The 26,901-nt window shown below is 45.4% G+C and overlaps 1 protein-coding gene and 1 long non-coding RNA gene across 2 annotated transcripts in view; both read right to left on the bottom strand.

Annotated features, from left to right (window-relative positions):
• The window catches only part of LOC146808477 (transient receptor potential cation channel subfamily M member 2-like), a 1,642,641-nt gene that overhangs the window by 103,224 nt on the left and 1,512,516 nt on the right, over positions 1–26,901 (bottom strand). The window contains exon 23 of the mRNA XM_085623575.1: positions 21,805–21,977. Coding sequence (XP_085479701.1) covers positions 21,805–21,977 — 173 coding nt within the window. The remainder of the gene's footprint in view (positions 1–21,804; positions 21,978–26,901) is intronic.
• LOC146808479 (uncharacterized) lies at positions 13,252–15,897 on the bottom strand. Its single transcript, XR_014967999.1, has 2 exons — positions 13,723–15,897; positions 13,252–13,372 (listed from the first exon to the last, which is right to left on the bottom strand). It is a non-coding gene; the product is annotated as an uncharacterized LOC146808479 (long non-coding RNA).

The following is a 26,901-nucleotide window of genomic DNA, read 5'->3' as shown; positions in this document are numbered from 1 at the left end:
AGTAGGTGTCTGCTTCCCTATCGATGACGTGGATTGTCATTGTTACTTCAAGGTCGTCTGACTTGATGGGAACTGTGATCTTCCCTTTCAATGGAAGAGGGGTGTCCGCTCCATAGGCGTAGATCTTGGTTTTGGATGGCGTCACTGGAGAGCAGGGCCTTAGGCGTCGATATTGTTGAAGGCCCATCACATTAACTGTGGCACCTGTGTCGATGACTGCTTTCACTTCCGTTCCCACCATGTGGACCACACACGTTGGTTGAGGCCTGCGGCATAGCTTGAGTTCCCGCGCAAACGAGATCAGGTACGCTTCTCCGTCGTCATCGTCCGATGATTCTTCACTTGCCTCTTGATATCTCCTGCCCTTCCTTTTCAAGTCTTCTGGCGGCATTCCTTCTGTTACTGATAGTTGCCATACTGCTTTTATTGGGGGCCTTCAGTTTCGGAATTCGCGGCCTCTGGTGCGCCTTCAGCATACGGAGGCAAAATGGTTGGGTATTCCACAGTTGGTGCACGTTTTTCCTTGCGCGGGGCAGTCTTTTGCGGCATGTGGTTCATGTCCACAGTACCCACACCTTGGCTTGGTTCCTTCCGGCTTTGGACTTCTGAATGAGTCTCCTCTTGGCTTGACTCGGAGAGCGTCTGCCCATTCTGTTTTGATAGTTTCGGACCGGGGTTTGATAAGTGCTTGGTCCATCTCGTTTGCTCTGGCTGCCGACAGGTCGTGTGACCTTGCTAGTACTAGCATATCTTTGAGCGCGATCTTCGGTTGGCGCAGGATGAGCCCTCTCAACGTCTTATCTCGGCACCCTTGGAACAGTTGCGCGTGTAATTCCTTTGGCTGGTCATCTTCTGTGCAGGTGCTGGCGAGTTCACGAAGCCTGGCATAAAATACATCCATCGACTCCACCTCTCTCTGCCGAGTTTGGCGCAATTTGAACCGTTCGAAATCTGGGTTCAACTGAGGATCAAAGTGGGCGTCGAGGGCGGCCACCGCCGCGTTGTAATCGGTGGCTGCTCCTGTGTTGGGCAAGTGCTTGAATAGCTTGAAGATTTCGTCCCCTGCATAATGCAGGAGCAGGGATATTTTCACTGCTTCGTCTGTCTCCCTGGTTGCGATAAAGTAGTTGTTGAGCTGTTCTATCCAGATCTTCCATCGGGGAGAGGCTGTTGCGGGGTCTTCTAGCTCACTGAACGGGGGTAGGACTCCTGATACCACGTGTTGGAATGGAACGTGGGCCGGTACTGCTGCTTGGCCTGGTCTGGCCCCTGGGCCTGGTGCTGCCCCTTGGTCGTTGTCTCCCATTGTGCTTCTTGTTGGTTGCTACCTTGTCTTCGTGGGGCACTGAACAGGTAGTCTGGGCACCTTACTTGCAGATTCTATTTAACGCCATTATCCAGGGGATGGAGCTTCCTTCGATCTGGGCTGGTGCGGAAATTATTCAAATTTTTAAAAAAGGCACCCCATTAAATCCGGCAAATTATCGGCCTATCAGCTTTATCGATGTTACTCAAAAGATATTTGCTCGTGTTCTCCTGGGGCGATTGCAATCATGGATGGACGAAATGAATGTCCTGACTCCTTTATAAGCAGGATTCAGGTCTAAAACATCGACCATAGATCAAATTTTTAGATTGCAATTAATCCATTGGAAAACAGTAACTTTGGAAGGGTGTAGCCTTTATCTAACCTTTGTGGACCTTAAGTCCACCTTCGATACGGTCCATCGTGATCAGCTATGGGCACTTCTTCATGATATGGGGGCGCCGGTCTACCTTTGTCAGCTTTTGAAGCGTTTACATGAAGGTACTTATGCAAGGATAAGATACGGAAAGAAAGGAGAATTGACTGCTCCCTTCCCTGTGGAGAAAGGGGTGAGACAGGAATGTGTGCTAGCGCCAACCCTCTTCTCCCTCTTTCTAAACGGTTTAATTGAAACCCTTTTAGCTGTCAAGGATATAGATTCACCAAGGTTGGCAAATAGGAAAATACCAACCCTAATGTTCGCTGATGACACGCTGCTCCTGTCAAAATCAACAATGGGCATGCAGCGTGTATTGAATGAGTTTAGTACATTCTGCAGGAATAGGAATTTAGTGATAAATGTCCAGAAAACTAAATACATGGTTTTCCATGCTAAAATGACTAATTGTCCGCATCCCCAAATGGATGGTAGGTCCCTAGAGAGAGTGCCAATTTTTGATTATTTGGGCATTACATTAAATGATAAGATGGTCTAGGGGACCCAAATAACTAAGGCAAATTTGAAATTGACACAGTCAACGGGAGGTATTTTGAAAGTTCATAAAAACTGTTCCCAAAAGGTGGTTGGTCCCCCGGCTGAAATCTATAAAACCCATGCGAGGGGAGCCTCCCTATATGGAGCTGAACTTTGGGGTCACTGCCCATCCCAGATCCTAATGATGACTGAGAATATATTCATTAGGCAGTTGTTGGGTCTCCCAAAAAGCACGCTCCTAGCCCCACTTAGGATGGATCTGGGCATTGGTCCTATTGCTGATTTAATTGCCTCACGTCCTCTCCTTTTCTGGCGCCGTATTTGGAGTACACCCGAGTTGGTTAATTACAGGGAGGAACTGAGGGATGTTATGTCCATACTGGGGGCAACCAACTTACCATGGCTGTCTTATGTTAGGAGTGTCTGTCTTTCTCTGGGGTGGGCTAGTAAGTGGTCAACACCGGAAGAGACCTGTTCTAGTATTTTTAAAAAGTCCCTTGTCCTTGCTTTTAAAGAATACAAATTTGTCTTATTGACCAGGAGCACAAACTCATGCTGCCTGACCTCAAGGTTCCTGGATGTCAAGCAGCAGTACAAATTGGAATTGACCCTGGACAGTATCCAACCGTTCATGGCAAAAAAACTGTTTCTACAATTTAGGCATGTTTCGCTTCCGCTTTGTGCTTTTACGAACAAATGGAAGGGTGCAGCTAAAGCAGCTTGTGCTGGCCGCTCTGCCTCTGAAGAAACAGAACTCCATGTAATGTTTTTCTGTCCTGCATATCATAGGTCCAGATCGAAGTGGGTTCTTCAACTATGCAGAAATCTGGGGCTTAGAAGCCACACCGAGGTTTTTAGGCTACTCAAATATGAAACACTTCCATTATTTGTTGTCGCCACCTCGAAATTTTTGTTTGCAATGTGGTGCATACGCAGAGGAATCCTAAAAAGGAAAGAGTTGGGCAATAGTTTTTTGGTGTCATTTAATTAATTTTATCACCATCTTTTGCTTTCATCTAGAGAACAGCGATGCTAATTTTTATTTTTATTTATTATTTTTCAATTTTTATTTTTATTTTATTTAATGTCTTTTCTTTTAAATTAAAAAATATATATATATAGTGTGATAAAATATGAAAAATGTATTGATACTGGTTTTAATAGTCTTAAAATTTTAAAGAAGGAGACCAGGGTTTCACTAATAGTTCCCTATAGCAATTTTTTGGGGTTCGGATAGATAGGTAGTGATATTTAATATTGTGGTAAAGATGTAATATACTTTTTTTTTTATTAGTTAATTAGTTAATTGTTGTCCTCAATACTTCCGATTTCCTTACATGTGTAATGTTTCATGTCATTTATGGATTATAACATGTATTGTGCTTTTATGGCTGTACAGCCGAAATAAAGTATTTTTGACTGACTGACAGACATCATAAAAACAGCTGTGATGTTGATATGCACAACCAATTCAGCTCTTCTTCAATGAACACACTATGTAGTACTCTTGCACCCTCACAGACACATACGGCTGCATACTCACAAAGGACGACGTAACTAATTCAGCCCACTTCTGCCCCCTCATGCAGGCAGCAGCACCGTCACTTACCAACACAACCGTACTGCTTGCCATTATTCGCTCCCATCTTGAAGATTTCATACCCTCACCGACATTCCAAAGCGGAACAATCCCTCAAGAGATGCAAAACTTCCCACCGGCAGATTCATATTCATGCAGCCAGGTCTGGAACTCGTAAAGGAAACATAGGGTACATGTTGCTCCCAGTCCGGCTGCCCTGCTAGTCTTCAATGCAACATCCGAGAGGCTTTCCTGAAGCATCCAAAGAGATTTCCTCCGGCACCCAAGCTCCCTCTAGCTCCTCTGCCATTGACAGCACACTTTCTGTTTCCTCTTGGCATTACCGTAATACTCGAAGTGGTCCGCCTCTCACAATTCTGCTCTGTACCGAAGGAACACAGCTGTCATATTTTTTTTTGCTATCCCCTTCATATGTATGTGATGTGATTGTAAGAGTGAAGAACATAGATGTAGCTTGAAAATAAAAACCCAAAACAAATCCCAAATCTCTGGTGAGACCGTGCTTTGTTTTTTTAGAATTTTAGGATGGATTTGCGCACCTGGCGTGACCCCACCCGAAAATAAAAATGCTTTTTTTTGGGCCTGGCAGGCCTGGGTGGTCAGGGTGTTTTTACCCTGCCCTCTTTTCATGCTTTTTTATCTTGTTTCTACCTTTTTATTTCTCCCTCCATCCGAGGCACAAGATGGCTGCCAAAAATTCCTGGTTTGAAGAGTTGGCAGCCAATCAGAGGCAAGCTCGTGCTGCTGGGGTTTTAGGCTCCGCCCAGATATCAAAACTTTTTTTTTTAATTTCTCAGGAACTTCTGAACAGATTTACACCATTTTACAAAAAGGGCTCTTTCTGATCCAAGTGCTACCTTTTTGCCAACTTTGGTGTAATTCCGTTCATCAGTTCGGGATGTAGCTTTGTCTAAAGTTTCCTATGGAAAATTACATGAGAAAATGTATTTTGGGACCCCCCTTTTTTCTCGGCCCCCACTTAATGAATCACCCTGAAACTTTCAAGACAGGCGCTGACCGGAGCACCCCACGAGTTTTGAAAATTTCGCAAAGATTCGTCATCCGGTATCAAAGTTATTGTGAAAACAAAAAACGCTTTTCCTGTGGAAACTAGGTCCTAACTATAACTACTGGCGACTGCCAGTAGGAGATATATATATATATATATAATTAATTACCTACTGGCGGTCGCCAGTATAGGTAGTTACTGTTAGAACCTCGTTTCTGTTCAAAAAGCGTTTTTTGTTTTACCAATATCTTTGGCAAAGGTTGACAAATCTTTGTAAAATTTTCTAAACTAATGGGGTGCTTTGGTAAGCTCCTGTCTTAAAAGTTTCAGGGTGATTCGTTAAGCGGGGGCCGATAAAAAAGGGGGTCCCAAAACGCATTTTCCCCCTCCCCTTTAATTTATTATTATTTTTTTTTTTTAAAGGAAAGCCAGACCCTGGGGATGGGTCTCCGAGGCCATAATTGGCCTTAGGAGGGGGGCCACGCAGCCCCCTCCACAAAAAATTCAGGCTGGCTAGGCTCCAGGGGATGTGGTCCCCGGGGCCAGAAGTGGTCCAGGGGAGGGAGCCACATGGCCCCCTCCCTGGAATTTCTTTTACAAAAAAAAAACACATTCAGGGAACTGGGGATGTGATCCATGGGGCCAATAGTGGCCCAGGAAAGGGGGGCAATGCAGCACCCTTCCTGTTTAAAAAGAAAGTTAAATAAAAATGCTCAGGCCATGGGGAATGGGGTCCCCAGGGCCCAAAAAAATGGTAAGAGAAGGGGAACCACACAGCCCCCCCCCTCCTAAAAGAAGAAAAAGAAAACAGAAGCCGTCATCTTGCCAGAGGCCCCCCCTCTCTGCACCACTCTGCACACGTGCCTCCTGGCACATTTTGGGTTGAGGGATGAAGTCCCTTAGCATCTTATGGGTCCTTAGGGGCCAACTAGCCCACTAGGTACCTCCAGTAAGCCCCACACAGTAGGATTGCTGAGAGGTGGTCCGAGGCCACACCCCTTTTTACACCACTCTGTAAACATGCCCCTTGGTGCATTGTTGGTGGGGCAATGCAGTCCTCTTGTGTCCTGAGGACCTCAGGACTAAAATGGACTTCATCCCCTGAGCAGCTTTGTGTCAGGAGTAGCATTTGCAGGGGGATATTAAAAGGAGCGTGGTCTTTGCAGACTCTCAGCAATCCAGCTGTATAGGGCTTGCTGGAGGTAACAGGAGGGCTAGTTGGCCCCAAGGGACCCTCAGGAGGAAAGGGGACTTCATCCCCCAACTAGGAGCATGCCAGGAGGCGTGTTTGCAGAGTGATGGAGAAAGGCGGCATGGCCTGTGTCCACCTCTCACCAATCCCACTGCGTGGGGCTTACTGGAGGTAAGAGATAGGCTAGTTGGCCCCTACGGACCCCAGCAGCGAAGGGGACTTCAATCCCCATTAAAGAGCATGCCAGGGAGCGAGTTTGCAGAGTGGTGGGTGAAGGGGGTGTGACCTGCTATGAGAACATAGCAATCCTGCTGTGTGGGACTTACTGAAGGTAATAGGAGGGGTAGTTGGCCCCCAAGGTTGTCCTTGGGGACGAACTACCCCTCCTGTTACCTCCTATATGTCCCACTCAGTGGGATGGCTAAGACGTCTTCGGGGGCCACACCATGCATCTCCTAGCAGACTACGGGATGGGGGATGAAGTGCACTTTACTCCTGAGGGACTTTGGGGGCCAAGAAGCCCTCCTGGCACCTCCTGTATGTCCTACGCAGTGGAATTCATGAGCGCTGGTCAGAGGCCCAGCACCCTTTCTACACCACTCTGCAAACGCGTCTGCTAGTTAAAGAAGTGTTTGCAATGCAATAGGTTTCGCATTTGCATGTGACTCTGAGATGTCTCTGAAAGAGGCAGAGACCCTCGCTAATACCTACGACCCCACAACTGCCCCAACCCCTCCCTCCAACATACAGGTAATCACCGGAATAGGTAGAGCCAACAAACAACTTAGATCCACAAGACTTCCTCACCAACGCTCAACCATTCCCCAAGCTCCCCCCTCCTCCCAAAACCTTTATAACAGCGGCAAGACAAACTGCATGCTTATAAACTGCAGATCCGCAGTCAAGCATGCAATAGGGCTGGCTGATGCCATACTGAATCATGACTTTGACATCGCGTTCCTCACCGAAACCTGGCTGAATGAAACATCCAATTTGCTCCTTGACCTTCTAGTCCCCCCTGGTTGCTCCATCATCAAAAAAGACAGAATTGACCAACAAGGTGGTGACATTGCCCTCATCCATAAGAACAAAATCAATCTAGTTGAAGTCAAAACCCACTCTTTCTCTACCTTCAAATACCTCGAAACACACATCATAGCTCGTCAAAACAATAAAGTAACAAAATGCCATCTCATCTACCAACCCTCAGGATACTCTCCTGCATTTGGAGAACAAATATCAAACCTACTTACACACTGCTCCCTAGCCAACCCCAACAACATCATCCTGGGTGACTTCATCATCCCCTGGAATAACGAAAAGGACACTGTCATTCAGTCTCTAAATGATCTCCTTCTCACAACTAAGCTCACCCAACACTGCAAGGGTCAAACCCACAAAAATGGCTCTACCCTTGATGCAATCATAGCCAAAAACGAAACAATAAGCATCAATAACATTCTACCAATCGACTTGTCAGACCATCGCATCATTATATTCCACATCAATTAAACTGTTAGTCCTCCAACCATAACTCAAATTACCCATCAAAAGAGCAGAAACCTCAATGTCATCCCCCTCCCGGTCCTCGAAGAAACTATAACCTTTCTTCTCCCTCCCTCCACAGACAACCTCAACACAGTTGAGCTTGCAACACTGTAAAACAGCACAATGACAACTGCTCTTGACCAACTAGCCCCCCTGAAACTGGAAAGGGTCAGAGACACCCGCTCCAGAGCCTGGTTCAACAAAGACCTCAACTCTGACAAGAAAGGTAAGACCTGCTAAGAGACTTTGGATAGGGAACCCATCCACAACCAACCTCTCCCAGCTCAGAAAAGAAAGCAGCAAATACAAAAAACACATAATCAAGTAAAAAGCCTCCTTCTTCCGAAGTGCACTAGACAAAGTAGAAAACCGCCCCTAAGAACTTTTCAACATCATCCAGAAACATACCTCCAAGCCCATCAAACTTCAGTGTAACAACCTGGCCATAGTCTTCAATGACAAAATCACCAATATCGAGCTCTCCCTTGACCGGCACCCTCAATTCCAACACAGCAAATCCTCACCCACAACCAAACCTAACTCAACCCCAGTTTATGACATACTCCCAGAAGACGAGACCCCTCCTCTGTCAACCACTGAAATAAACCTTCACCGTAAACCCCCATCTTCCCCCAAGTGTTGGAAAGAATTCAAACCTCTCCCCGAAGATGACATCTCCATTGTGATTACCAACTCCAAACCCTCTAACCACTATGCTGACCCTCTACCCGCCTCCCTGGCTAAGCAAATCAACCTCGCCCTAACCCCACTGTGGACAAAGATCATCAACAGCTCCCTAAACAACAGACTGATGCTCGACTGCCTCAGACAAGGCCAAGTTACCTCCCTTCTAAAAAAAACAGATGCTGACCCGAATGACCTCAAAAACTTCAGGCCCATCACCAACCTTTCTTTCCTAGCCAAAATGCTGGAGAAATATATCTCGCCCAAATGAACCAACACCTGGAATCCAACAAACTACTTGACTCACACCAATCCGGATTCAGAAAGGGATGCAGCACAGAAACCGCCATACTGAACATAACCAATGACATTCACAACCCCCTTGAATCAAACAGATGTTGCCCACTTGTCCTCCTTGACCTATCAGCTGCTTTTGACAAGGTAGACCACAAGCTACTCTTAGACGCCCTACAAACACGCATCAAAGCAGATGGTGATGTCCTAAAATGGTTTTCCTCATTTCTACATAGCCGCTTCCAATTCATCAAATCAAGAATACGATGTGCGACACCTCCCCCTCAATTCGAGGTGTCCCCCAAGGCTCAGTCCTCTCCCCCACACTCTTCAACATTTACATGGAACCGCTCACTACCATTCTAAAACAAGCAAAACATCGACTATCACCTCTATGCTGATGACACCCAGCTATACCTCGAGATCTCCTCCCTCAATAACATCCTCCGACTCAACTCTACACCATCAAAAGTAGAAAATTGGCTAACACTTAACCATCTCAAACTCAACCAAGAAAAAAACAAAATCCTTATTTTCTCCAATAACGAGCAACCCCCTCAAATCCAAGAATGGATAAACAACCTTGACTCTCTAAACTGCAAACTTACTCCAGCAATCTCAGCCAAATCCCTAGTGATCTCTCTAGACTCAAGTCTCAACATGAGCTCCCACATAAACTCAACAGCAAAAGGTGCCCTCTACAACCTAAGACTCCGCAACAAAATCAAACCTTTCATACCCCCAATGACCTAAAAATCGCAAACCAATCTCTAGTTCTCTCCAGACTGGACTATGGAAATGCCACAGTAACTGGGACAGCTAAAACACACATGGCCCCCATGATATCCACCTTAATCGCAGCTGCAAGAATGGGCACTGGGACCAAGAAATTCGACCACATCACCCCTGTATTATAGGACCTAAAATGGCTTCCCATCGAAGCTCGATGCGCTTTCAAAACTGACTGTCTCACCCATAAAGCCCTTCACACAGGCAAACCGGACTACCTCGCAGCCAAACTTACAAAAGCAGTTCAGTCAAGAAAACTAAGAAGCTCCAACTCTATACCTCTGTTGCTTCTTTCTGTACTTCTCTTGCCTCTTTCTGTACCCTTCATGCCTCCTTCAGTACCTCTGTTGCTTCTTTCTGCACTTCTCTTCTTTCTTTCTACAACTCTCTTGCTTCTTTCTGCACCCAACTCGCCTCTTTCAGCACCTCTGTTGCTTTTTACTGCAGATCACTTGCCTCTTTCTGCACCTCTCTTTTCTCTTTATGTACCAATCTTGCCTCTTTCTTCACCCCTGTTCCCTCTTTCTGCACCTTTCCTGCCTTTTTCTACACCTCTCTTGCCTCTTTCTGTACCTCTGTTGGCACTTCCTGCACTTCTCTTGGTCTTTCTGCACCCTTAGTGCCTCTTTGAGCATCTCTGTTACTTCTTTCTGCACTTCTGTTCCTTCTTTCTGTACCCCTCCTGCCTCTTTCTGTACATCTACTGCCTCTTTGTGTATTGTATTGTATTGTATTGTATACAGAACTTATAATGCGCAGCTATCACCCAACAGGTATCTTGGCGCTAGTACGTAAATCCTCATCAGGTGGTGGGGGGAAGAAACAACATAGACTGACAGGGCGGTTCCCGAGTTCATCAAACTCTGGGAAACAGCCATGTTTTGATCTTTTTCCTAAACTGTAGCAGATCAGACATCTGTCTACATTCCAGAGGAATGCTGTTCCAGAGTTTGGCCGCAGCCAAGCTAAACGCTCTTCCTCCTGATCTAGCTCTTTGAGTTTTCGGGACTTTCACCAAGCAGGCGGTGGCAGACTGGAGGCACCTTGATGGCGTATACCATGTAAAGAGCCCCTGAAGAGGTGTAGGTCCCCGGCCATGGAGGGCCTTGAAGACCAAACACAACGACTTAAACTGAACCTGCTGCAATGTGGTTAACCAATGAAACTCTACCAGTGCTAATGACCCAGACAAGCAGCGAAGTTTCATCAATGCCAACTTGGCTGCCACTGTTTGGACTCTTTGGAGGCACGCAATCAGAAATTTCAGGGCCTCTAAGGGCGTTACAATAATCAAGCCTACTGAGGATGATACTGCCAACGACCAGCACCCTGGTCGTCTTTGGCAGCAGCGGAAGAATCTTACTTAGTGCTTTAATCAGGGAAAAACAATTTCACACCACCTTATTTACTTGCATTTCTATGGTCAGATACACGTCCAACATCACTCCCAAATTACATACTGTTCCAACTGGTGTTTGAACAGACGTAGCTGGGGGAGGCCAAAAGTTGTACGGAAAAGGAGGGGGGACCTTCCCCACAGCAGAGTATAAGACTTCCGTCTTATCTGAATTAAATTGGAGTGAGTTAGTTCTTAACCATTGGGCAGTTTCCTGCATGCAGTCATGAAAGGATGCTAAGGAGATCGACTGGCCTCCTTCCAAAGAAAAGAAGAGCTGGGTGTCATTGGCATAGTTTACCACTCTCACACCATGCGCCTTCATAACTCCTATCATGGGTCTCATATAGATGTTAAAGAGAGTAGGGCTTATAGCCGATCCCTGAGGAACGCCATGGTGGATGTTGGAAAATTTAGACTGGTACGGAGGAAGGGAAACTGCCTGACTTCTGTCAGAGAGATAGGATCGAAACCACTCCAGAACTGTCCCTGACACCCCAGCTTCTTCCAACCTGGTCAGCAGAATACAGTGATTCACCGTGTCGAATGCGGCAGACAGGTCGAGCAAAACAAGAATGCCCGATTGTCCCCTCTCTGCCCACAGTCGAAGATCGTCTAACACGGTCACTAAGGCAGTCTCAGTTCCATGGCCAGGTCGAAAACCAAACTGAACATCATCCAGTCTAGAATTAAATTTCAGGAACTGAGACAAAGAATTACTGGCCAGCCGTTCAATGATTTTAATCTGGTATGGTAAGAGAGAAATTGGTCTGTAATTCCACGTACATGCCGGATCCAAAGTCGTTTTTTTTAAAAGCGGTGTAACCATTGCCCGTTTCCAACAGGCTGGCACCAGATCAGAAGTTAAAGAGCGGTTACAAATCTGGCGCAGAATAGGAAAGAGCTCAGAGACCAGCTCCTTCCAAATCTTGTGAGGAAGAGGATCTAAAGGAGACCCTGAGGATACACTCATGGCAATTTTATTAAATACTTCCTCTGAGGGAAGCTCAAAAGCACTCAGGGCGGACAGTTGACCTGATTCTACCCTAGTATCCAACCCTAAGTCTCATGTCTTATTGCATTTGAGAATGGTTCCTTCTTTCCGGGAAAAATTATTCTTATTCAGTCCATCAATGATGTTACTAATTTTCTCCATAAAGAAGGTCGCTAGACTATCACACAGAGCTTGAGTTGGCATAATTTTAGATTGAGTACACTCCGGGACTGTCATATCCTTCACTATTTTAAAGATTGCTCTAGAGTCATTCTTGGAGTTTAGAATGATGTTGGCAAAATATTTAGATTTTGCCAGATTAATTTTCTTCTTTTATTCTGCCATAGTGGCCTTCCAAGAAGCCCTGTCCTCATCCAAATAGGACTTCCTCCGGTTCCGCTCATCCTTCCGGCAAGTCAGTTTTAAAATTTTCAAATGATCATTATACCAGCAAGCCGACGGCCTACCATTCTTTTTACAGTTTTTTAAAGGAGCAATCAAGTCAAGCCTACTTTGAATCTGGTCACAGAAATCCAAATATATATCTTCCACTGTTCTATCTATATCAAGGGCCTGACTCACAGAAAAAGTTAAAGAAAAATCGGTCTTCTTTTTTAAAAAGCCCTTCCAATCTGCAAGTTAGTCCAAATTCAAATTCGTTCAGTTTGTACACAGTAAAACAATACAAGGATTGGCAGTTCCCTCAGTTCCCAGAGATTACAATCACAACACGCTCCTTTTACTAAAACAATTTAAATCGTGCAGAGTACATAGATTCATAGCCCCCCGCCACTCAGAAAATAACGAAGCTTTAGCACCTTGTGCACCTCTCCTACCTCTTTCTGCACCCCTCTTGCCTCTTTTTGCACCTCTGTTGGTTCTTTATGCACTGCTCTTGCTTCATTCTGCTTCACTTGCCTCTTTCTGCACTTCTCCTGCTTCTTTCTACTCCTCTGTTGTTTCTTTCAACAATTCTCTTGCCTCTTTCTGCACTTCTCTTCCTTCTTTCTGCACCACACCTGCCTCTTTCTGTACCTCTCCTACCCCTTTCTGCTCCCCTTTTACCTTTTTTGCACCTCTGTTGGTTCTTTCTGCACTGCTCTTGCTTCTTTCTGCACCTCACTAGCCTCTTTCTGCACTTCTGTCACTTCTTTCTACACCCCTCTTGCTTCTTTCAGCAATTCTCTTGCCTCTTTCTGCACTTCTCGTGCTTGTTTCTGCACCTCTCTTGCTTGTTTCTGCACCTCTCTTGCGTCTTTCTGCACCTCTGTTGCCTCTTTCTGCACTTTACTTGCTTCTTTCTGCACCTCTCTTGCCTCTTTCGGCACCTCTGTTGCTTCTTTCTGCACCCCTCTTGCCTCTTCCTATATCTCTCTTCCCTCTTGCTGCACCACTCTTGCCTCTTTCTGTACCTCTGTTGCTTCTTTCTGCACTTCTCTCGGCTCTTTCTGTACTTCCCTCTCCTCTTTCTGCACCCCTCTTGCCTCATTCTGTACCTCTGTTCCTTCTTTCTGCACCCATTTTTCCTCTTTCTGCCCCTCTTTTGCTTCTTTCTGCACCTCACATGCCTCTTTCAGCACCTCTGTTGCTTTTTTCTGCAGATCTCTTGCCTCTTTCTGCACATTACTAGCCTCTTTCAGCACCTCAATTTCTTTTTACTGCAGATCTTTTGCATCTTTCTGCACTCTTCTTTTCTCTTTCTGCACCTCTCTTGCCTCTTTCTGCATCTTTCTTGCCTCTTTCTGTACCTCTGTTGCCTCTTTCTGTACTTCTCTTGCTCTTTCTGCACCCTTCACGCCTCTTTCAGCAGCTCTTACTTTTTTCTGCACTTATATTTTTTCTTTCTGCACCTCACTTGCCTCTTTCAGCACCTCTGTTGCTTTTTTCTGCAGATCTCTTGCCTCATTCTGCACACCTCTTTTCTCTTTCTCCACCTCGCTTGCCTCTTTATGTTCCTTTCCTGCCTCTTTCTGCACCTCTCTTGCCTCTTTAGGTATCTCATTTGCCTCTTTCTGTACTTCTCTTGCCTCATTCTGTACCCTGTTGCCTCTTTCTGTACCTCTGTTGCTTCTTTCTGTACTTCTCTTGTCTCTACATGCACCTCTCTTGCTTCTTTCTGCACCTCACTTGCCTCTTTCAGTACCCCTGTTACTTTTTTCTGCAGTTCTCTTGCCCCTTTCTGCACCTTACTTGCCTCTTTCAGCACCTCTGTTGCTATTTTCTGAAGATATCTTGTCTCTTTCTGCACCTCTTTTGCCTCTTTTTGCATCCGTGTTCTCTCTTTTTGCACCTTTCCTTCCTTTTTCTGTACCTCTCTTGCCTCTTTCTGTACCTCTCTTGCCTCCTTCTGCACTTCTCTTGCTCTTTCTGCACCCTTCGTGCATCTTTCAGCACCTCTGTTACTTCTTTCTGCTCTTCACTTCCTTCTTACTGCACTCCTCCTGCCTCTTGCTGTACCTCTCTTGCCTCTTTGTGCACCTCTGCTCCCTTTTCTGCACCCCTCTTGCCTCTTTTTATACCTCTGTCTGTTCTTTCTGCACCTCACTTGCCTCTTTCTGGACTTCTTTTGCTTCTTTCTACACCTCTGTTGTTTCTTTTTTACACTTCTCTTCCTATTCCACTGATTCTTAGGTCAACACACACATCCACATCCACTCATTCACCCATACAGTCACTCATACATGCAGTCAGTCATCAATACAGTACTATCATATGCACTCATACACCTATACAGTCACTCACACACCACCACTCATCCATAGAGTTACTCACACACCTAGTCTGTCATTTAAATAATCAATCACACTCCCATTTGCTCACCTATACAGTTATACACACACCACCTCACTTATTCATACAGACACTAACACATATTTACTCTCTTATACAGTCACTGATACAAGCAAACACTCATCCATACAGCCACTCTTACAATCATTCACTCTCACATATAGTCATTTTAATATTCCAACACTCACATATACTGCCTTTCACATATGTAGTTACTCACACATGTACTACTGAGATATCCATTCACTAACCAACACACCCATACACACACTCACCCACCCATATAGCTCTTCACAGATGCACTCTTGAACCCATAAACCCAGTGAATCACCCATTCACACATCTATGCACAGAGTTACACACCACCCACCCACCCACACAGACACAGAGGCACCCATACATATACTCAGACAACCAATGACAACCAATCAATAACACATATAGACACTCATGTAGCTATTTACCAACCCATGCAGGTGCTTACACAACAACTGACAGACTGATACTGACATTCACACAGTTTAGTCACTAACCCATGCATCAGTAAGACACGTTTAATCTCTCACTTATACAGTCAGTCACACACTTACTAAATCATCGGTTCAGACACTTATACACCTACTCAGTCTTCAATACACCTTGGCATATATATATAAAACATATTTAAAATTTACAGAAACACACAGTCACTGGATGAAGTCATCAGTGGTGTCATTTGAGAGGATCAGCTGTGCGCTGAATGCACTAATGTATGGTAAAATATACATATAGGGTAGAGAACTTCAGCAGGCCTTATGGGTTTGAAAATGGCAAGCACCCACCAGAGATACGACTACAATTGTATGGAAAGAGTGTGACAAAGGAACCTAGAAACATCACACCAGGAAAGAACACAGCGCCAAACACATGAAGGCATATCCGACTATGCCAATCGAAGGCTAGATATCCATAAGATATAATAACAAACAATATCCAGACATACATGCAATATATATCTGATGAAGCAGACTATATACAGTACGTTCTGCAAGCAGAATATCCTATATTCCTATGGAGGTATGCAGGTAATAGACACACATATACAAAAATGTATATGATATAAGCAGAAACACTGGGCGAAAGTGTACTAGATATACCCTACACAGGGTATGGCTACACCGCAAATGTACAACTCAACATGACATTAGGAGACTCAAAATAAAGTAGCTGTATCTGCTGCAGACAACTTAGGAGGCAATTCTGCACTTACCAGAGAAATAAAAACTGCACTAATCGTACGCCACCTAATTGAAACTCGCAAGTGGAATTGAGAGGTAATTCCTAAAAGGAGTGCAATGTAACATGAACAGAATCATTCTTTTACCTCACATAAGAAAAGGTGATGATGGTACCTAACAGAAAACAGACTGAACTCAGACCTGTAGAATGCCACTCTGAAGCCGAATACCAAACCCAACTATGAACCTATTTGGTCGATTTATCAGGTCGGTTAGCATTGAACTGATGTAGGACTGATTCAGCCTGCTCTCCAAAGAGAGGGATACCATTAAAATGGCAAATTCTGAAGAGCGTCTTTCACCGGCTCTGAAAATCCCAACTGTTGCAGCCACTCACGTCGTATACTTCTACCGACAGAATCGGTGCTGTCCATACTACACTTAATACCAAATTTTGCGGCTTCATGGCCGTCCTGCTCTACCTGGAGGGGATCCTATCTAACTTCCTCCAACACCGACAGCAAGCGCTGTGCGACAGAGTCCCATAGAGTGTGAGACATTCTGCTAAAAACACAGGCAGTATTTAAAGACCACGAGGCCTCACTGGAAGAAGAAAAGAGACTCTAACCACAATTATCCAACCACCTGGAGTCCTTGCTAGGGGCGGTCTACTGGAAGAGCAGAAGGGTCAGCTGATGCATTAGCAGCCTGTATTTCCAACCTATTAATGGCGGAATGTCGTAAGAGGCAGGAAGGATCTCCTTGGGCAGGGCGATGCCTGTGACCCATTGTCTGGTCAACAATTCGCCCTGTGACAGGTTGTTCCCATGTTCCCAACAATATATCAAAAAGGGACTCATTGTAAGGGAGTAACGTGACAACTCCCATATCACCATGATGGAGAACCTGCATCAGAGGATCTTTTATTAGTTATATAGAAGGAAGCATGCAATGTGAAATTGCAGCTGCTCTTCTCAAGACCTCTGTCAAAGAGGAACTATCCTTTGTTGCAATGCCCATAGGAGAGAGCAAGGCTGAGGCTAGGGATGACTGCAGGCTTCTAGTGCTAGCACCCTCCCCCAGATCAGTCAGCCAGTTATCTTCCAAAGATGGGGGGTCAAGAACAACCAGGAAAGTTTGCCCCACTTCATCCTCTCAGCCTTCAAAATGAGGATTTGCCACAGGGAAACCCTATATAGACTGAATAAGATCTGAAGTAGATGGATCTACAATAAGTGTTGCAGCCGTCACCGCAGTCGACGATGTCTGGCACCGTTATGGTGTCGACTTTACGTCAGAAATAGCAGTGAGATCCGGGTCAAGCTGCGCCGCAGCCACCCCAAGCTGAACAGGCACCAAGGGTGTGAGTCCCAGAGGGCTGTGCGCTGGCGCCGTGTCAAATCTGTTAACGAATTCAGCGGGCCCACTGAGACTGAGGCTGCAGCCACCGGCGAGTCTGCAGCTGGGATGCTCCCTGCCTCTTTGGGGTGAGGAACCGCACCAGAGGAAACCCCACTGAAGTGAAAAAAAATATTCTTTCATCCTATCGAAGCTTGCCCCGGCTCCAGAGTATTCAGAGGGGCGCGGGTCACCTGAGAACCTCCTACACCGGAGGGTGCGAGGAGAGGTCCAACTTATGTTTAGAACATTGGATATTCGGCGCTTTGTGGGAAGGTGATGGCTCCTCACCTGAGCGACTCCTTGACCTGTCTCTTGGCTTCAGGGAAGATGAACAGTGCTGCAATTCATTCGAAAGCTGTGCCGTGAGGAGTTTCATACGGTGTTCCTTCAATGCCTTCGGCCGGAGATGCTAACAGGAGCCGCAGTTGACAGAGTTGTGGTGTTCATCCAGACACCACAAGCAGAGAGTATGTAGACCCATGATCAACATCTGTCTCACAAGAACAGGCTTAAACCCAGATGACATTGTGTTGGCACATTGTTCCTGAAAAGAAAAGAAGTAGGGTCCAATAAAGGCCCTAATTCCGCTCCATATTCACGATGAATGCCCAGAAAAGAAGGAACTGAAGTCATCACATAGGCAGAGGGGTTATATGGACTCTGCTGACATCACATCCGGGGATGTCATCACTATGGAGTCACTCGATGCCCTCTGCCGGCACGGGGATGTACTGTGGGGAAAAAACTTTATGAATCCAGTCTGGTCTATCAGATTCAATACTTAGAGCAGGACTTAATTTTAGCAGTTAGATACAGTCTTTTACAAATAGCAATACTTGGCAGTTCAAACAAAATACACACTTAGTGCAATGTTTAAAATGAGCAATGTTACCCTATGGGAGGAAAACAAAATGTAATTTCATAGGTAAGTACTTTACTCACGAACCCAGTCTTTGGGCATTAAGGTCCACACAGGGCAAGGTTCAAGTGAGAACCAAGACTGCACCACCAGTGGCACTTGGGCGGCTGGCTGCAGAGTTCAAATTCAGAGGCAGGTACCCAATGTTAACCAATAGAGCCAGGGGGCATTCAAAGTTGTGCTAATTACAGGTAAGTAAAGTAGAGTTGGAGGTCAACCTCTGGGAGTTAGGTCAAGCACTAGGGGGTGGGGCACGAGACAGTACCAAACATACAGATTCAGTGGCACAGGGCTGGCCAAGTGCAGAATGCCAACACATCGTTGGGTGTCTAATGCAAATTAAAGGAGGACAATGGTACCAAACAAAGGCTGCAGGGTTGGACCAGAAAGCTGGATGAAGGAAACTGGTGGCTAGGCAGGTCAGTACGGATGTTGAAGGTCACCTGGACATCATTGATGAGGCTCCGCAATACCTGGGAGCTGTGGGGCATGGGTGTCATTGGATCTCTGAAAATCCGTATCAGAGCCGGTCGCGGTTAGGGGGTCCCTCGTGTTGACGCTGCAGGTGTCATGGTGGAGTCCAGGAGGTGTCAGCTCATGGTGGACTCGGACTCTGGATCACTATGGAAACTCTCTGGGACTGGTGGGCCACTTGGACTCGGGTCGAAGGCGTTGGGTGCAGTGGTAGATCAAGAAGCAAGATTTCCTGGTTCCACAGGTCACAAAGGCCTTTCTTGGAGTTTCTTCTTGAATAGGGCCGCTGTTCTTGGGAGTTCTAGTCCTTTTTGAAGGCAGCAGTCCTTGCAGAGGTTTTTGGAAGCTGCTGGGTTGCGGGACGAGCCATCAGTTTTTGCAGGATTTTTGTGGGTTACAGACAGGCCAGTAGGTCTGGGGCAAACCCAGTGGGTGTCTTCAGTTTTCTTCGGCTGCACGGTTCTTCTTTGTCCTCTTCTTTCGTAGGTCAATAGGAACTAAGGATTAAGGTTCAGGGGGGGGGCCCTAAATACTAAATGTAAGGCTATTACAGGGGCTGGAAGGTAGTAGCCAATGGGCTACTTAACTTTAGGGTGAGTACAACCTTTGTTTGTCTACTCCCTTTGTGGAGGAGGCATACCCCTAATCCTATTGGCTGAAATCCTCATTATTAATATGCATGATTTTCAAAGGAGGGAATCACTTCAGCTCAGCACACCTTAGGGGTGGTCCTGGCTGAAAAGGGTCACACCTCTCCTGCTTACTAATTTTCCCGCCGACCTTGCTGCCAAAAGTGGGGCTTAGTCAGGAGGGCAGGCATCTCCACTAGCTGGAGAGGCCCTGGCTATCATAGCAAAGGGCAGGAAGCTTTTGAAGTTCACCACCCTCAATGCTGTTCTTGCTTGGGAGTATGTATGAAGCACCTCCACCCAGAGCAGGCTTGGCCTCTGACCCACAAGCACATAATGCTCGCACTTCAGGGGGTCAGGAATATGTCTAGAAGTGGCAGGCTGGTGCGGACCAGTCAGTTATACACTAGGGGCCCGATTCACAGAACTAACTTAAGACAAAATCCTAAACTTACTACCATTTTGGTATTCACAGAAGGCACTTACTCATTTTGGTATTCAAAGAAGGCACTTACTCCTTTCGGTATTCACAGAAGTTAGGAGTCCTAACTTTAGGACTCCTAAATGCCTTCTGTGAAAATCGAAAGTCTTAAAGTTAGGATTCTTCTCAGTTTAGGAATCCTAACTTTAGGACTCCTAAACTGAGAACAATTCTAACTTTAAGACTTTTGTTACTCACAGAAGGCATTTAAGAGTCCTAAAGTTAGGACTCTTAACTTCTGTGGATACCGAAATAAGTACCTTCTGTGAATACCAAACTGGTAGTAAGTTTAGGATTTTTTCTTAAGTTAGTTCTGTGAATCGGGCCCTAGGGGTTTGGTAGATTTTCAGGGGGCATCTCTGAGCTGCCCTCTGAGAGCATTTATTAATTAATCCAACACTGCAATCAGTATGAGATCATTAATCTGAGATGTTTGGCAATAAACAACTTGGAATTCAGTGATACCATCATGGAGCTGTGGAACTCATATTCACAAGCTCCTAGCCCATACACTCGGTACGGCTCTACTATGCATTAGTAATGTTTAAGAATAGACTTAGACACTATCGGGGCTTATCTGCTTATGCAGTTATGCTCTCATTAGAGGTACAGTGCACCCCGGTTTAGGGCTGCAAGGCCTGCTGTAGGGGTGCCTTATCAATGCCTCTTGCAGTGCTGGCAGGCCTGGCACACAGGGATGTGTGCCAGGTCAACTCGTAACTTTTAACAGAAGCAAAACACACAGGCTGCAGTAGCTGGGTGCATGTGTTTAGTGAGGGGTCTCTTAGGGTGGCATAATGCATGCTGCAGCCCTTGAGGACACTCTCAGGTCACAATGCCCTTGGTTCCATTGGTACCTTTTACAAGACGGCCAATATGTGAGCCAGAGACAAGGCCGGACTGGGAACCAAAACTGTCCTTGGCAAAGTGCTCGGCCAGCCCTGTGGGTTTGGGGGTGCCGCCGAACTGTTTGCCAGGGCCGTTTTCTACCGATTTCTTTATCGCGGCTGATATTGCTGCTATGCTGCAAAAACGGCCCTGTAACAAAATCGGCCCCGAGGTGCACAAAACTGGCCCCCAACCCTTGCAGCCCACCAGGGAAATGCCCGGTGTCCGCTACGGCCAGGTCGGCCCTGGCCAGAGGTGTGTCAATTGTGGAAACAATGGTACAGTTTTAGGAAAGAACGCAGGTACTGGTAACCTGGATAGCAGGAACCCAGTGCACATTCAGTCGAAGATGCATCAGAGTCAGGCTTAATGTGGGGGCAACCATACAAAAGGGATGATTTACTACACTATTTATTTAAAATCTCTTTTTTCCCTGTCTCTATGATTTCTCATTGCTGTATATAGTAGGAGAACTATTCCATTTTAACAGGTTGTGGTATAAATAATTTAGGGTTCCTGTGCCCTTATGAATTAGGTGTCATATATCCTAGGTAGACAAACACATAATATTTCAACATAGAGAAATGAGTAATTTTCCCCAGGTATATAATGTCAGCACCCATATATAGGTGGTCTGTGTTGTAGGTAGGACTATATTGTAGCTAGGACTTTGTTGTGTTACATTATTCATGCACCTATTATGGAACTTCAGCAATGTCAATGACTGTGATATCATCAGCATTAAGGTCATCAGACATCACTTTCTGGGAAGATTTAGAATGTCATATGATGTCACTTACTTTGACATCATTAGGGCCATAGGATGTGTGGACTCACTTCCGATACCCCAAGTATTTTGGGGAATCGACATCCATGGGAAAAAGCCTCCAGCGCTGAATGTGACACTAGAAATCTCTGAGGAGAAGACGTGAAGGAGGAAGTTCACATGACGCAGAAGTGGAGGTAGGCAAAGGATCAGATAAGACCATTAAAAAATTTACACTTCACTCATAATAAGAGGAGAGGATGTGGAAAGGCAAGGTCACATAATACAGAAGAGAAGGTAGTCAGAGGATGAGATGTGACAGAATTGAGAAAATGTACTCTTCACTCACTGAGATATAAGAGGGGGCAAACAAAGGATCCATGGAGATGTCAGATGACACATCATTGATAAATGTGCACTCACTAAGAGAGAATATATGTGGTAGACAAAGGATCATATAATACAGAATTGAAGAAATGTGCCCTTTACTCACCCAAGTCACTATTTCCACACTTCACTTTTAAGTATTTTCCCAATCGGCACAGGTGGTTTGCGAGGATAAGCGGCGGTGGGACAGAAGGTCGTTTGCTGTATTCCGTGATCAGCTTATAGCGCTGGAACTTCCAGATCTGATCGGTATTGTCTTGCACTTCAGAGAAGGTATGGCTGAGAGCACAATTAGTGAAATACAAAAAGTTAGATGGTGGCATGCATCTTAAAAGGAACAACACAGCAAAACAATCAAAAGATGTATAAAATCAACACATACTGGAGACTAGAAAAGGATAAAGTAATCACTTTTGGAGAGGAATAATGAGTGCACTAGAGAAGTCAAGCAAATTAGCGAGAATTAAGAATACAGATGGGAAAGAGAAAATAGCTGGCAGAAAAATAAAAAAAAGAATTGGAAAACATGTAAGGGACAAGTAAGCAAAGAAAAACAACAGCTGAGCAATGCTGTAACTTACTCTGATTATGAATGCACTACCCTAAATCAGAGGGAAATGTAGGGGTGTAGCAGCCAAATCTTGCCACACGTGGCTTAAGGACAACTTTAAATGAGGTCAGGGGAAGCTTTGCAATTCATTTGAGAATATACACCATTAGATTAGGTTGAATATACTATTTTAAGTAGATATACATGAGGCTTTCCAACCTGTTCAGAGAATGAGTAGGGCCTGATTTAGACTTTGGTAGGAAGAGGTAAATCCATCAGTATGGCAGAGTGCTTTACTTTCACCACACAGAGGGTCCTCTGCCCGCCAAATTTAGAAATGTCAAAATAATGGCACATCCTTCCAACTTTTAACATGATTTTGCATTTTCAAAAACAAAATGGTCAACTGTGGTCTTTGGTGATGTGGGGGTAATTCTCAGTTTAGTTTTCATTGTCCCGTACCACCACGTTTTATCAGGTTAAATCGTTTAATATGCCAGCAATGGAGACAAAGCAGTCTCTGACGCTGACATACCTAAATGTCCGCCCATCGGCAAATTAGGTAGGTGGACCTTCAGTTTGGTGGAGAGGGTACTTCTTCGCCATTGCAATGGTGTACATTCTCCGCCAAACTCTAAGGGTCTTATTTAAATCTCGGTGGATGGAATACTCCGTCAGAATTGTGACGGATATCCCGTCTGCCGTATCACGATCTCAATAGGATATAATGGGATCATAATACAGTGGACAGGATCTCCCTCACCTTTGTGACAGTATTCCCCACCACCAAGATCTAAATTAAGCCTTAAGTTGGCCCCTAAGTCAGGTATTCATACGGACTGACAATGGCAAGGGAGCAGACAACATGTTAGATAATGCCTGCCTGATCCACAATTCATTTGAGCAGAAAACTAAATATTGGTTAAAATTGTACTTAAGGGATGCACATTGTCGATCTAATTGGTCCAATGGTAGTGGGGCATTGGTGTCCATCCACTGTTTACACACCTTGGTGTGGCTTTTCTTAACCCTTGTTTGATGCTTGCTCTGGACTTATCTCTGTGAGGGTCTCCTGGCTATAATCTCTTTCTGCTACAACTGAACATGTTACAGCCTCTGAGTGCTGCTCCCTTCCCCCACCCCTGCTTACTCTAAGCAGCTACTCTCAAGGGGTGGGCCATACTGACCTCAACAAGGTGGAAGGTCTTCAGTTTCTGAATGTGTTTGACCCATGGAGAGAAGCAACATTTCTAGAACCCCAGATCCTTTCTGAACCAACATCCCGCCTCCAGTCCTTTTAGAAAATAACTAGTGAGTGTGGCCTCAATTAAAAAAGGTAAGGAATCTACATCTAGAAGTCTCTATCAGATCAACCTTGGTTTAAACAGTGACTCAACTATAATCCTATAGTTGTGAATAGTTCTTACTTTGAGCCAGAGGAATGAATGAAAGAATCTAAATATGGTTATTCACAACAACTAGGCTACAGTATTGGGGAAAACTGTTTTCCAGTGCTGTGACCACTAGAGGAAGTGCTAGCTTCTCTGGTGGTTCCCCACCTCCCCCTCAGGCTCTAGAGAAACTAAATGAAGCAACTAAATTGCGGCTGTTGGGGTTTCCTGCCTTCATCAGCCTTTCTTGTGTCTCTGCAGATCCAATTGCCACATTCACTGTCAGCTGTGGGTTTCTGTAGAGCCTGCGATGGCATGGTATTCAGAGCTGCAATGACACAGCTCTCAAACAGCCTGTCAGCTGAGTAACGGCTCTCAACTCCATAAAGAGAGTAATGAATACTGCTTCACTTGGTAGGTTTCGGGAAGTCGCAGAGAGTAGTAAGAGTAGGCGGCACAAAGCCATTTATTACTTTTTACTATATTTGAGCAAAGCATGAATTTGCTACAGAGAGGATGGTATGGGTGGTAGAGCAGGACACTTGGGCATAGAAGAGGTGTGATGGAACAGAGGAATGATAGGGTATAAGAAGGTCATTATTTTTTATAGTATGGCGGGAAGAAAAGGGGGAAGTGAATATAGAGGGCTTTATTTCTGAAAAGTATGGCATAGCTGCATGAAAATAGTGATGCAACACTTTTCCGTGTACCCACCTTGCAACACAGTGGATGCCTCGTATTTACTCTACGGCGCTCCATGTTTCAAGGAGTTACAGATATGTCAGGAATCCTGACATATCTGTATGAGCTAAAGTGGTGCATTTCTGGTGTGTGTCTGAAAACAGACGCAACTCCAGCAATGTGTCCTTTCGAAAGGACCTGCATCACTCTAATGCCTGCTTCAAGCAGGCGTAAGGTTTTGATGCAAGTGGTGTCCTGAAAGTGTTGCAGTGAAATCTAATAGATTTCGCTGCAACACATTAACAAGCATTTTTGGGGGTTAATGCCCACCCTGCATACATTATACATGACGCAGGTATAATGTAGCGCAGGGCTTTACAAAGTGACACATCTGCTTAGATGGGTCACTTTGTATATATGGGGTACATGGTGCATTATTTAAGCCGCTGCTGTGTCACAAAATGTGATGCAACAGCGGCATAAAAGTGTCACAGGCCTTCATGAATAACGCCCAGAGGATGGCAAGAATGGGCTGGGGGAGGCTGCAGGAGGCCATGAATTCATCTAGTTAGCCAGGGAGGAGGGAAAATGAACAAGTTACTAACTTTCTGTAACATCTAATGTAATAGAGACTCTATCTGGCCCCAAATTCCTTACCTTTGAATTTACCTATGGCATCAGGCTGAATCTGGAAGATCAGCAAGTAATACGCCCCTGCATCAGTAGGTGCCGTCATTTGGTGCTCCGGCCTCAGCACCAGAAGTCGCGTAAGCGGTACCTATATAGGCAACCTATATAGGCACCACCAAAGCATGCTGCCCAACTACTAAAGCCATGAAAGGGTTATACCTCATACATGAATCAGTTCACAGAGAAGGGAGGATCGGTAAGGAATCTGCAGCTAGATAGAGTCTCTACAGATAAGGCGCTGCCGAAGGTAAGTAACGTCTTTATTTGACAGAGACTTTTTTACCACTGAATAGATACCCAAGCAATACCTCGCTGGAATTGGATCTGCGAATCTGATTAAAGCAAAAAATCCTGTAGGTCTGAACGGGTGAAGTACCCATCATGATGGACCAGCCAGTAGTATTTTGTGAATGTGTGCAGGAATGCCCATGCTGCTGTCTAACAGATCTTCAGGAGAGGAATGCCGCATGCTAACACAGTGGATGCAGCCTTGGCTCTGGTACAGGGAGCACGCATGCCCTTAGGGAGCTGTTTCTGGGCCAATGCGTAGCAAATCTTAATACACAGGACAATCTATCATGAGATGGCTTTCTGTATGGCTTTCCCTTTCTTTTCTCCCACATAACTCATGAAGAGCTGGTCACCCCAGAACAATCTTGAGCCGTCAAGGTAGAACAACAATGCTCTTTTTGGGGCCAGGCAGTGGAGTCTCTCCTTTCTTTTCTTCGGAGGAGGGAGTTGGAGCAAAGAAGGTATGCAAGGTGATGTTGTGGTCCACATGGAACGAAGTGACAACCTGTGCAAGCAAGGAGGCTCATGTCTGGAGCACTAGTTTGTCTAGACAAACGTTGGCATAAGGAGGGTATGCCGAGAGCGCTTGTAGTTCCCTAACCCTCCTGGTCAATGTTATGGCCAATAAAAAGGCAGTTTTAATGGTCAGCAGCCTAAGAGGACAACTGTGTGGAGGCTCGACTGCTGCACACATGAGAAAGTTAAGGAACAGGTTGAGGTCCCACTGAGGCATGATAAAGGGCTTAGGTGAATACCGAAAGTCGTAAAGTTAGGATTTTGTCTCAGATTACTTTTGTGAATCAGGCCCAGAAAGACTGAATCCAGGCAATTGGAAAAGTATAAAAAAGGTATACTTAAGGTTTTATTTGGGAACCAAGCAGGACTTGGTACAGGTAGGTAGAAATGCTTTCAAAAGGCAATGTTTTACATGCAAGTGCAATTGTAAATGACTTTGTACTGGTTACAGGTAAGTATTGGCTTAAAAGCAGTCCGAATTACACACTGTTTACTTGTGGATTATTTTTGGATTGCCTTCTCTGCTCAGTGTGATCTGCCTAGATATTACACTGTGACATTTCCTGCGCAAAGGTAAGTAAACCACGTTTTGTATTAAAACACAGTTACTTTGTTTTCAATACAAACACAACTCAACACAGAACTATTTTTAGAAGAAAAACAGTCAATGGAATCCTATTGTGGGAGGTCAGGGATTGCTGGGTTCCAGGTCAGGATCGCTGGGGAGACCTCTTTCTGGCATGGGGCCACTTGGACTCAGGCCGTGGGCGACAGGTTTCAGAGTGGTGCAAGATCACGGAGCCGCCTGGATCCGGATCTTGGGACTTAGTCATGGCTTGAGCAAATCCAGTGCTCACGGAAGACAGAGTCTCTGCAGGGAAGGCAGTGATGTTGCTATGGAGCTCTAGTGGGCTGCTGGCTGCTGGACTCACCGGGGGTTTCGCTGGAGCAGGTCATGGTTGGAAAATGCCAGTAGGGCTGGGGCCAAGGCAGTTGGTGTCCTCCTCTTCTTCCTTTCAGCACCGCTCTTCAATTCTTCTTTCTTCTTGATTGTCTGATGAGCCAAGGTTCTGGGTCGCACTTA

The sequence above is a fragment of the Triturus cristatus genome, chromosome 8, assembly GCF_964204655.1.
Source record: "Triturus cristatus chromosome 8, aTriCri1.1, whole genome shotgun sequence".
NCBI classification, from domain to species: domain Eukaryota; kingdom Metazoa; phylum Chordata; class Amphibia; order Caudata; family Salamandridae; genus Triturus; species Triturus cristatus.
This window is presented reverse-complemented; position numbering and strand designations above follow the sequence as displayed.